The 13,172-nt window shown below is 46.5% G+C and overlaps 1 protein-coding gene across 2 annotated transcripts in view; it reads right to left on the bottom strand.

Annotated features, from left to right (window-relative positions):
* The window catches only part of AMOTL1 (angiomotin like 1), a 126,624-nt gene extending 118,010 nt beyond the window's left edge, over positions 1-8,614 (bottom strand). The window contains exons 1-2 of one of the 2 annotated variants that reach the window (XM_064492831.1): positions 8,596-8,614; positions 8,288-8,338 (exon numbers count right to left, since the gene is read on the bottom strand). Coding sequence is in view for 1 of the 2 variants with exons in the window: in XM_064492829.1 (XP_064348899.1) it covers positions 8,288-8,384 (97 nt within the window). In the remaining variant the exon portion in view is untranslated. The other variant, XM_064492829.1, reaches the window with a different exon arrangement.
* Between the last annotated feature and the right edge of the window lie 4,558 nt (positions 8,615-13,172).

The raw sequence follows: 13,172 nt of genomic DNA, 5'->3' as shown, positions 1-13,172 counted from the left end.
CGCTGTAACACAGTCAGGAGGAGCAGGAACTGACTGGAGGAAGCTAGGAAGACTTTTTCTGGTTGTTGCTTCTGGTCCCGTTATGGAAAATCCCTTTGGGGCATATTAATCATTATTTGGTGATCTAAAGAAAAAAAAATGTATATGGCTTTGAGCACCTACTGGTCATTCATTTATTCAACAGCCATACACTGTGCTGCCAGCCCCTGTGCTGGTTACTTTCCCATAATTTATTATATTCAACCCACAACCAAATCCCCCTGAAACAGAGATTGATTGGCTCTGGAGTCAGAAATTATATTTTGAATAGAAGTTTTGCCTATAACTAGCTGTGTGACATCGGGCAGCTAATTTAACCCCTCTGAGCCTCTGTTTCCTCCTCCATGATGTGAAAATAATTCCTTCTGCTTCACTGCGTTGTTCTGAGGACGAAATGAGCTGATAAACTCAACAAGATCAATGGTAGAAGAGGCTGTGTGCCCAGATTTAGGGAAATACAACAATGCTGCACCATTCTGTCATTGTTTTGTTGGAGCCAGGAGGCCAGACCACACCCCTGCCGCAGGGTGAGGTTTCCTGTGAAGGGAACTGAATTTTCCACTGTCAATCACCCTGAGAAAAAGTTAAACTGGCTGCGAACTCCCTTCCCTCTCAGAAGCTACACTCAGGGCTGTGGGCTGCGGGAGGAGGAGGGCAGGACTGAGAGGTTTCCAGGGGTGGAGACGTCGGGGGTGGACCCAGGGGTTGGGTGAATGGCCCTGGCTGTTTGGAGACCAGATCAGAGCTGGGCAGGCAGCCATCCTGATCCCAGACCCTCGGTGAGTCTGGGGCTTGTGCAGTAATTAGAAGGACCTGGGCACATTCTCTGGCTAAAAGAACACACAGGAGAGTGGCATCCTTGTCCCTGTGGCCAGCACAGAGTAGAACCCTGGGAAGCCAGTCAGACCCCCAGCAGGCAAATGCGAAGCTTCTGGGCTCTGATCTGACCAGGGGTAGCAGCAGCGGTGGCAGTATCCTGTGACCACCGGTTTCTGAAGAAAGAGGACATGGAGCAGTCATCAAGGGGTCCACTGGCCTCAATAAGGTGAATCTGAATTCCAGCTCCCTTGGCAAAAGGCTAGAAAAGCCAGAACTGACTCTGTGGCTACGAACAAGCACCCCTGAGAATTTCTGGACCTCAAATGGGGGGGGGAGCTTAAGAAAAATACTTGATTTGTTGGGAATATGATCAGGAAATCCTTGGAAATCATTGCATTTGGGCTATCAAGGTGGGTGACATGATGTAAACTCCAAGCTGGGAGGCCGGATAGACTGTTCACTCATGTAAAGCGCCCGGCACAGAGTAGGTGAATAAAAAGCCTGGGACCTTTCTCCTTATTCATCCCCAGATGAGGGGAGGGAAGAAACTTTGGATGCAGGGACAGATTTGTTCACAATCTTGAGTCTTGCTTCATCCTCTTAACACAGGTGGAGAAGAGGAGATGAGTGGCCATCTTATTTAATTTATATGTTAAAAATCAAGTCTTTCGGAAGGTTTTGACCACACCTAAAGGGATCAGAGCACTCGCCTAGGGACATGAAACACAGTAAACATTCAGTGATGGTTACTACACTCAAGTGTTCACTCTAAAATGTATTTGCCCCTGAGCACCATGGTCTGAGGCCGGTACTATCATCATCCCCATTGTATCAGTCGGGGCCCTAACCAGAAAAGGATGGTATGCTCCAAAAAAGTGACTGCAGAGAGTCTGACAAAGGGACTGCAGACAAAAGTGTGATGGGCAGGGTTAAGGGCAAACAGACGATGGAGGAGTACGCTGGGGCTAGCCACATGGGGAGCTGCTACCGCCCCTCAGTCGGAAGGGGAGGTTCCCGAATCCAGCAAGATCTGATGCTACAGGAGAGGGAGGAGTGGTCTGGAATAATCCAGCCTTACTATCTCACAGCCTGACGGGAAGGGACTAAGTACCCTGCCACCTCTTGGTTTCCACCCTGCAGTATCCTGCCAGTACCACTCGCTGGCCGAATCCAACCAGAAGCCAGAGGATACATTCCAAAAGGTAAGTTTCCCAGGGCACAGAGCAGGGTGGTGAAAGACGGCGAGTGGGTCTCGATGTGCATCAGAGAAGAGCCGACACACGATTTTACAGGTGAGGAAACAGTGATGGAGATTAAGTAACTTGCCCAAGGTCATAAAGCAAGTAAGAGGTAGAGCAAAATTCAAACCCACACAGTATGACTCCAAATCCATGCTCTCAACCACTAAGATGTGCTTCCTGTAACTTGTTTAAAAGATCTGGAGGAAACTTAACTGCATGTTACTAAGAGGAAAAAGTCAAACTGAACAGGCTACATACTAAATGATTCTAACTCCATGACATTCTAGAAGGCAAAGCTACGGGGACAGTAAATATTATCAGTAGTTGCTAAGGATTGTGGTGGAGGGAGAGATGAATAGGTGGGGGAGAGACGATTTTTACAGCAATGAAAATACTCTGTATGTTACTATAATGATGGAGACACGTCATTATACATTGGTCCAAATCCAAAGAATGTATACTGCCAAAAGTGAACCCCCAGGTAAGCTATGGACTTCGGGTGATAATGAAATGTCAATGTAGGTTCATCAATTGTAACAAACATCCCACTCTGGAGGAGGACGTTAATGGGGGGTAGTGGCTATGCATAGGTGGGGCAGGGAGAGTATAGGAAATCTCTATACTTTCTGCTCAGTATTGCTGTGAACAGAAAACTGCTCTAAAAATAAAATCTATTAGAAACAAACAAACAAAAAAAGTTACTAGTTATTGGCACCTCTTTCCTCCTGCATCTTACTCATTCTTCCAGTCATAGACCCCACCTTACTCCCACCCAAATTTCCCAGCTTTCTTGGAGCTAGGTATGGCCCTCTGATTAAAGTTCAGGCCAAAAGAATCTAAACGAAATAATGTGCACAGCCTTCTGTTAGGTCCTCCACTCTCCTTTTTCTCTCTCCTATGGATTGGAAGGTGGATGTGATGGTGGGATCTAAGCAGCCACTTTGGACCACCACATGGAAGCTACAATTGAGGATTATCAGAGGACAACAAAGCCACCATATCAGCACTGGGCCGCTTATGCTGTAAGTGAAGGAGAATTTAACTTGTTTCTTCTCTAAATCACTGTCATTTTGGCCTTTGTTGTAGCTGCCAAACCAGTATCCTAAACAATACAAAGACCAAGTAGTAGTTACATGGCCCAGATGTAGCTTAGTCATTGTGGTTAGAGCAGTAAGAGACATAGGACTGGTAGAGAGCTAGTGACCACCACTTCAGTGATCTTCTCTTCTTCCTGGCACATTCTAGGCTACATTTCCCAGGATCCTTCTATCTGGATGAGGCTCTGGGACTACCTCCCACTTTTGGAATACAAGGGTGGGTGTGTATATTACCTCCCAGCTGAGACAACCATCACTGAGCATATCTTTGTCTTGCTCACCTTTTATGCTTATTGCCAAATGGATGCAAAGGAGCCAGTAAAAGAGCCTGATGCGCTAGGGTATGGTGGAGCCAGGGCAGGGAAAATGGCTGGGGTCCTCCAAGACCACATGGAGCAGAGCCCTCCGACCGCTCACACTAGACTATCACACAAGCAAGAGACACCGCCCTCATCGTGGTAAGCTCACTGACGCTTGGGTTATTTGTTACAGCGGTTAGCCTATCCTGACTAATTTTACATTTACCAGCTGCTGCACTCTGACAGACAGAAGTGTCATTATCTGGCAATGCAGTCTCATCTCATATTTTAGGAGGGTCGGGGGTAGACTGGCAAACACTTAAGTTATTATTTTAAAGAAACCACACAAATGTTATCATTTATTCTAAGAAGACCCAGACCTCCTGCTGGAATGAAGAAGGCAAGAATAGCACTTTCTCATGGTACACTGGCCCCGGGGGAGTTAGCCCTGGTCGCTCCCAAGAACGCCGTTCTCGGGAGGGCTCCTTTCGGGACTCAGGAAAGCTCACAGGGTCTGAGTGAAGAGGGCAGCAGCTGGAGCTCACTGAGGTGTACCAGAGGGTCAGGCAACCCCGAAGGGCAGCAAATTAGGAAAAGGGAAGGAAACAAGGACCCACGTGCATTTGGATGGTGAGAGGGTGGACTTTCCCCTCATTCTCTCTAATGTCCAAATTTTCTAAAGTAAGCAGGTGTTATGTTTATACTAAAAAGTATTGTTTTGTTTTGTTTTTTTCATTTTTTAAATTAAAGTACAGTCAGTTACAATGTGTCAATTTCTGGTGCACAGCACAATGTCCCAGTCACACATATGCATATGTATATTCGCTTTCATGTTTTTTTCATTAAAGGTGATTACAGGATATTGAACACAGTTCCCTGTGCTATACAGAAGAAACTTTTTTCTTTAATCTATTTTTATATATACTGGCTAACATTTGTAAATCCCAAACTCCCAAATTTATCCTTTCCCTCCCCCTTTCCCCAGTTAAAAAGTGGTTTTCAAACTTCAATCTTTAAGAAAGAAAATAAACAGGATAAGCCTAAGGAATGAACAATAAGCGAGAGATATAGGTCAAAGGTTAAAGGATTCGGGTGCCCTGAGGCACTGATATGACAGAGAAGCCAATCTTAAAGATAACTCTGAAAAGATAAAGCATTCCCGCTGGGACCCTACTCATTCATTCAATAAGCATTTACTGAAGACCTCTGTGTGCCAGGCACTGGGCTGGCTGCTAGATTTACAAAGAAGAATGGGGTGGCCACAACCAAGTACAGTAGCTCACAAGCTTGGCTGTCACCAAGAAATCACTTGCGATACGATTTTTAAAAGCCACACTAATAAAACACTGATGCTTGGGTCCACACTCCAGGGACTCCAGAGTAATTGGTCAGGGTTAGGACTTGGTCTCAGGACTTTTCATAGCTTCCCTGATTCTAATGTGCAGGGTTAAGAACCACTAGGAGCACAAGACACGTGGGCTTCGTTTTGAAGGAGGGGTAGGAACCAGCCAGGGGAGGAAGGAAGATGGGGGAGGAAAGGCAGGCAAAGGGAACAGAGCTGAATTTAGAGGACTGTCCCATAGTTCAATGTAACCAGGAGGTTTTAGTGGGTGGGCGATGCAAATCATGAGGATCCTCCTATGGGTAACCAACCAATGTCTATCCTCTAGGGAGTGGGAAGTTGATAAAAGTTATTAGACAGGGACAGACATGGTCACATCTGGGTTCATCCCAGCTCTCCATGCATCCTTTCTTACCCCCTCAGATGGCCATCACTTCTGCCTGTGGGTGGGACTATAGAAAGATGATGAAGAGGGATGGCTTTGGCTCTTTGGAAAATGGTACTATCACAGGAGAGAGGGCATATTCTGGACTCTGCGTCAGAGGACTCCTTCAATAGAGCATTCATCTACAGACAGACTTCTTTTTCCACTGTCTTCTCAAAAACCTCTTTTGGGTTACTTAATTCTGTTACATGACCTTGCGGCAACACTGAGACTAAATCCCCCAAAGAGCTGGTTGTGGTTCATGTGGAGGCTTCCATGAAAATTTGGAGGTAAAGCAGACTACCTGTCATGCCACAAGAAAGTAGCAGGATTGTCACTGAAGACCCCAGATGGAACACCATTCCACATGCTGCTCCAAGAACAAATCACTAAATAATGGAACTGACCTGATCACCATTCCAGAACATCTGTGTTTGGTGATTAGGTAAGCTGCAGAGAAATTTCTAAAGTAAAAATAGTTCTGGTTTAGAAGTTGGGACAATTGATGAGAGCTATTCCAACCTTTGTGCACAGGAAATAAGTGTCTTTCAAATGAACAATGATAATAAAGAAACAGCAATAAACGCTTTCTGAAGACCCGCACGTACAACACGGGGGGCTAGGGCTTTACATCACTTACAACAGTTATGCCAGGTCTCCAGTTAGGCTGAGAGATCACTGAGGCTCAGAGCAGTAGCTTAGTCACCTGCCCAAGGTCACAAGTAAGTGAAGTGATAGAATTCAAACTAAGTTTTTATGACCTCCCTCCATCTCTTCTCCAGATCCTGGCCATGGGGTGAATCTGTGCTCTTCTGTGCTCCAGAAAGAGTGACTGTTTGAGAAGCTCATCAATTGCTGTAAGAGGCCTCCCCCTTCCCTCCCCTTTCCCTCCCCCTTCCCTCCTCCCCTCCCCTCTCCCCCCACCCCGCTGTGTGTCTAATAAAAGCACCAAAAACTATCATGACTCTTCCCAACAGAGAAATGCCAGCTCCCTCTTTAACCTGAATAGTATGGGAACAATGTAGTCTCATCCAATAAGCTGCTCTGTCAGGAAGAGAATCACCCTTTGGAGACACCATGCACCTGAACAGCACGGCACATTTGGTTTCAGGTCTAAGGAGGCTGGAACTGATGACACCTTAGAGGTCACTTGCCACCACTTTTCAAAGATGAGAAAACAGACTCATTAGCATATCTACCAAAGAAGTTGAAGCAGGGAGAACCCTGCTCTCCAATTCTCAGACTTCCGCTTTATATTCTCAATCATCCTGCCTTTCCAGAGCCAGGGAGGGAATACATGATTCCTTAAACATTCTCAACTCCTACTGAGAAACTGGGCTTTTCCCACAGAGGAGCTTTTGAGAAAAAAAAAGGTTGTTTTCTTGTTTTCCGCTGCGCATCTGAAGGGCTCCCTCTACTGATCAATGCCCCAGCGGGGCAGTCCAGCCTGTGAGTCCCAGAGGCAGATACTGACATGAAAGAGGGTGAATCAGCTGGGCCCTTCTGGTACATAAATCATCCTGTGAATGCCAACAGCTAGATAGTTATACAGGCGGTTTCTCAGAGTAAGGGATGCTCATTCTGCCATGGTTTATGCGTATCTATAATTTAAGGATCAAACAGCTTCAGTCACACTGTGGAGCGCCAATGCTGGTGTCATTAATACACCATTAAACACATGTGGATCAGATCACCAAGAATCCGCCCTCTTAATAAATCACTTCATACAGAGCTCTGGTTTAGATGTCATTTTCCCAAAAGGACTCACCACAGTGTTCCTTTTTTTTTTTTTTTTAATGGAGGTACTGGAGATTGAATCCAGGACCTCGTGCATGCTAAGCAGGTGCTCTACCACTGAGCTATACCCATCCACCCCACACAGTGAACCTTTAAGAGCAAGTTTTACTCATGCACTTAATTAATGATTCCATTTCCAGAGATGCCATTGCCTCACAACTTGTCAGAAACACATCTTCTGAATAAAACAAGGTACTCTTCCCTGCCTCAGAACGCCATCCTAGATCCAGACCTATTTTGGGTGCCTGGCTCCTAGAAATGGATGAAAGTCAATGCTGCAGTGGAATTTTACTTTAGGTGCCGGGGAACTTGCTGAAGACACACAGCCCAGGAGGAAAGGCTGACCAGAAACAAGTTGCCCAAGGCTGAACGCACTACAGTGGATAAACATTTTCAAACAGCTGTCATTTCATGGAAGGCAGGCAAGATGTTCAAGCTGGTGATAAAAGAACAGCCAGGACAGACTTGACAGCCCAGACTGTGAGCAGCTTAACTAAGCTAAAGAGTGAGGGGGTAAAAAAGCCACCAACCGCTAAGCCACCAAGTGAGACTGGGTGGCAGGAATACCTAGAGCGATCCTGACAATGCAAATTCCCTTCTCTTCACACGAGGAAGTCTGTCTCTGACAAGACTGTCCTAGTTCACCCACCACTCATCTACACTTACAACGACAGGTACAGAAGGATGAAATGCCCTATTCGCAGACACCTACAGGCTGAATGAGGAACAGAAACCAGGGAGGAATGCAGCTCCCAGGTCCTGAAATTTAATTACCAGACCATTTTTAGCCCTGGACTTCATTAAATTCAGGTTAAGCGCTGCCAGGTACTGGCTAGGCAGAGCCAGCCCCGCGACGCGTCTTTCCAGAGAGGATGAGTCCGGCCTGGCTGCTCGCAGAGGCCCCAGATCAGGAAGTTTGCTGCGCCGCGCTCCTCGGAGCGGCACCATGGACCTGGGGAAGGACGGATGGACGGGGATACACACACACACACACACACACACACACACACACACACACACACACACACACAACACACACACACACACACACACACACACACACACACAGCACAGCTGACAATTCCCCCGCCTCCCCCAAAGCCCACGCGCCAGGAAAGGGCCAGTTTTCACCGCGAAGGGAACACGTAGCCGGGGAAGTGTCCCCTGGCCCTTTCCCTCTGCCCCTCAGGCGGGATTCTGAGAAGAAAAGGCAAAAGGGGCAGACTTACCTAACTCCTCTGGGCTGTAGGGCGCAGGGGAGGCTTCCACAAACTCACTGTCTGAAGGAAGAAAAAAAGCAGAAAACAAAAATGGAATCGCAACCATTCAGGGCAAATCGATTAAGGATCAGTTACCGCGCAGGTCCCTTAGAAAAGCGCGGGTTTCTCTCTCCCAGTGACCAGAATCCCTGAACCCGGGGCCACGCGGGGTTCCGGAAGCCTGATCCACAGAGGGGTACGAAATTGTCAAAGAAACTTGGCAGGGGGGCAATTCCGCCCAGGGATCAAGAGTCTTCAGGGCTCGGGCAGGTGCGCACCAACTTCCCGTGTGTGCGACCCCGCGGATCCCCCCGCCGGGTGCGCCTGGCTGAGACCTCATCTTCTTGCCCTCAGCCCGAGGGGCGCATCGCGGCTCCCACTGGGCCTAGCAGCGACGTCCCCACGCCTAGGAGCCCCAAAGTTTCCCAGCGGGTCCAGGAGGCCGGAGGGCGCGCGGCACCTGCGGCGGCGAGCTCCCCGCGCCCACCCGGCGGAGCGCCCCGCGCGCATCCCCGCCGCTCGTTGCTAGGCGACCGCGGCCGTCACGCTCGGCAGCCGCGCGCGCGCGCGCGCGCTGCCTCCCAACTCCCTGTTGGAGGGTGTCTTCCCCACCCCCACCCTCTTTGACCATTTTTTTTTACAAATTGGAGCATAACCAGTTCTAAAACGATTCTTGCTTTTTTGCATTATACCTGTCCTCCTCCGATATTTGGGAAATCGTTTTTTCTGTGCTTCTCATGGGGAGATGCAGGAATTTTAGAGCTTAACTATTTCTTGAGGCAACGGAGAAGGAGCTTCCAATGCTCTCAAACCTCTCCTTTTTGAACCCGAATTCTAACTCCACTCCAAATATTATTTCCTCCTTTTAAGAGACTGGTTCAAGCAGGGAAGGTAGTAAGTCTCCATTTCTCAGGTAGGGGAACGGAGGCTCAGAAGTTGAGTAACTTATGGATGACTGAGCACTGTGATGGAGTGTCGGGGGAGAAAAGAGAGATGCTCCTTCTATATTATAAAAAAAAAAGAGTTGAGCGGTTTCAAATACAGTATGTAGAAACAGAAGTTGAGGTCTAAAAGCCCAAGTTGTAGATTCTAAGGAAATTCATGTCAGATTGAAGGAATCTCTTTCTCTAGATCAGCGGCCTGAATAACTTGGGCAGATGCATTGTGTGTTTTCCCCCAGGGCTGACTGCCTGCTCCCCTGGGAGGGCCCTGGCCTTTGGGACTGTGCTCCAGAGAGGGAGCCCAGCAGGATGCTGGGAGGAGGCAAGAGGAAGGAAGAAGGAAACATGGAAGGAAAATGGTTGTCTCTTCTCTGTTTTTATCCTTGGAGACTGAGAGTTAGAGAGTCAACCATTAATTGGGGCAACATCCTGGGGCCCTTCTATAGTCTCAGACTGATCAGCTCACCAGCTGCAGCAGCCTAAGGGCCCCCAGATCTGTGCCAAGGTTTTCTCATTCTGTAAACACTCAGCCATCTCTGGATTTTCCACTGTCAGCTTTTGGTTTACAAATTATGATGGAGGACAGAAAGAAGCCACTTTAGGCAGAATACTCAGGGAGGAATGCCTGCGAACCAGGGGGAGGCTGTCCTGCCCCAACAAAGTAGCCCTTCTTAAGCTGCCTCGCCCATCTCTCTATCCTCTTCTTTTTTTCCCCACTCCTGAAACCTGAGCTCTCAAATCCAAGAAGTGTATGTGCTTGGGTGAATGTTTGTTTGCACGAATCAATCCATCTCCTCCCACCTCCTAGAATCCTCTGTTTGCCCTAGGGAATTCATGGTTCATCACAATCCCCAATATCCTCAGCCTCTTGTCCAAATGTTTCTTTCAATTTCTTACTCTGACGGAAACCTGGCTCTCCTTGAAAATAACAGACCGCTTTGCCCATCACTCCTACTTACTGCAGCCACCTGCAGACCCTTGTGTTCCTTGAAGATATTGGTGTCTGGGTCATTGTCACTTTCCCCAATATCATTCCCATGATCATTCTTATTTCCAAATCTACCTAATAGATTCTTCTCATACTCTGGTCTCTCAGCTCTTCAGCATCCGCTCCATTCCTGGACCTCCAACTATCCCAGCTCCCTTTTCTCATAGTGACACCATCCATAATCTCAATGCCAAGCATTCCACTCTGCAGTCACCACCTCCTACATTTCCACCTTATTCTTTCTGTTATCCTAACCCAGTATCTCCTTGACTCCTGTAATTTACTTATCCCATGATCTTTTCTCTGTTCCTTACTCTCCTCTTGACCTACCTTCCTCCTTTAACCACTTTAGTTTCTAGGTTTATTATGATCATTTCTCTTTTATGTGTTCCTTCAAATCCACACCTCCCTCTCTCCCTCCATATTAAGTGATAACCCTGGTAAATCTAATTCTTCACCTTCTCTCTGCCAGCACCCAGTTAAACATGATTGGCCATCATGCTGACTGGTCTTGTTTTCAATTTGTGACCACTAACCTCATGTGGACATTAGCCCAGCAACTACTCAGCGTTTGTCAGGTTTCCGTACTGTCCTGCTCTCCTGGTTACTGTGGATGAACCACCTGTTCTCCATCTAAGACCAACTCCTCCATTGTGAATCAGATCCTACACCCTCTCACATGGCCGTTTGCCCCATCTTGCCTAAATTAATGTTTTCCTCTGTTCTGGATCATTCCCATCAGTATATCAACATGCTACTATGTTTCTGTCTTAGAAAAAAAAAAAAAAAACCTTCCTTGACTCCACCTCTCTCTCCAATTACCACTCTCAATTTCAGCCGCAGTCTACAACAAAATTCACCAAAGAATTGTTTACATTCATGTTTCCACATCTTCCTATTGCTCTTAAAGGCAAACGGGCTTCTTGGTCATCACTCTTCCAAAGTAACTTTTGTCAGTGACAAGCCTGGCCTTGACACTGCCAAATTCCAGTGGTCTTGGCCCTAATAGGAGCTTCCCCACTGATTCTAGGAGTGAGTGAGCTTAGAGCAATTGTCTCCAGGCTCAGGCTCCTCCATCTTCCCCATCATATCAGGAGGCAGCTAGCCTTTGTGTTCCAAGAGAGACAGTCTACAGAGGGCTTTGGGGTCTGCCAGACCTTGCTTCCAATACCAGCTCCACTATTAACTAGTAGTTTAATTTCTGCCAATCTTAGTTTTCTATAAAAATGGAGATGATCATCATAGCTAACTCATACAGTTGTGGCAAGAATGCAATAAACTAAAGCCCTTGAGCCTGTAGGAGAGAGACTGTCACATTGTGAAAATCAAGTCAATGTTGGTTATTCTGAGATGGCATGCTTCTTTACAGCTGAGAAAAGTGGGTTCTTTTCTCTCCTTTACTGAAGGGAATCACTGACCACAGATTATGCTTCAAATTAAGGGCAATGTCTATTATCCCATCTTTTAGTTTGTTTTCTAAGAGTCAGATTGAAAGCTGGTTACGTGGAGTTGGGACCAAGCATTCCCCATAGGGATGGGGAACTGCAAATGTTCTACCAGGTGATTAGTTTCTGGCACCTGCTAAGTTGTCCTAACTCACAATGGGTGTCTCTTCAATTTGTTCCCATGAATGGATGACTCATAAGCCCAGAGCTTTCCTTACAACACTTCAGTTCTTTGAATTTCCCAGTCAACTGAAGGTTAATGAGAAAATATTTTTCTTGTTTCAATATTTGCTGTTGACAATTTTTCTAAAATGGATGATTCTAATTTTCCCTCTTAGGAAGCAGAGCAAAGAATAATGTTTCCTGCTACTCAAACAACATTTATGGGGAATTTATCACACTTCCAGGATGATGCTAGGCAATGCAGATACAAAGATGATCAGAGCAGGTTCCTGCCCTCATGTTGCTCACTTTCTAATTGGTTCAGAGGGCCCTACTAACCTCAGGCAGTGTCCAAAGAGCCTACCCACGCTTAACTTTTATAGGTCTTTTACAAAGAAATGATTCTGCAGGAGGGTCACTGAGTTATAAAGGATGGTGCACAATCTTATAGGTTGGAATCTCAGCTTTGTCAGATTATTAGGGGAGAAATCACAGGAATGATACTAAATCTCCCAGAGCCTCAGTTTCGTAACAATAATACTTATCTGACTGTGTTGTCAGGAAAAGCAGAACAGGTAAAGTATGAGAGAAACCAAGCACCGTGCCTGGCACACAGTGGGTGCTTAGGGAGAAATGCTCCTTTCCCTCCCACACAGAGGGCTGGAGCCTGCTGGAGTCTCCTCTCTTGACTGTGCTAGGAGGAGACTGGGCTTCCTGCTGCCATGGCCCCTGAGCACAGGGAGGAGTCTCTGGTCCTATTTCTAGGGCAACATTTATTAGAAAGTGGGACATGTGGGGAGAAAGCAGCAAGGAGGAAATGTTTCTGGGGCTCAGGGTGAACTCTTTCTGGGATGCAGGTTTTCCATAGAAACAGAATACACAGGGGGCTGCTGTCTAATATCCACTCCTACTATTACCTACCACATTATGAGCTGAACAGGCTTTGGGGAGCTAGCCTGGGAATCCAACTCTTAGCTTTAGTATTTCTTCATATATATAAATTTAATAATATATTATTAATTAATATTAATGATGTTATATAATATATATAGTTATAAATGTTTTAAATTAATTTTTATTATATAAGAAAATAATATATATTCAGAGTGAGGAAAAAAACATTTAGTACTGTGGGGTGTAAACTGAGAAATGGCGGTCCTCTTTCCCGCCCTCTCCCAGTCTCCATTCCCAGACTGAAACACCACCCACAGCCTCCTGTGTGCCCTGGTAGAGATTATTTTTTAAGCATATTCAAACACGTATGTGAATTGTTTAAACAAGCTGGGTTTCATAGTATGGCTTCCAAATTAAAGACGATA

This window comes from Camelus dromedarius, chromosome 12, assembly GCF_036321535.1.
Source record: "Camelus dromedarius isolate mCamDro1 chromosome 12, mCamDro1.pat, whole genome shotgun sequence".
Taxonomy (NCBI): Eukaryota; Metazoa; Chordata; class Mammalia; order Artiodactyla; family Camelidae; genus Camelus; species Camelus dromedarius.
This window is presented reverse-complemented; position numbering and strand designations above follow the sequence as displayed.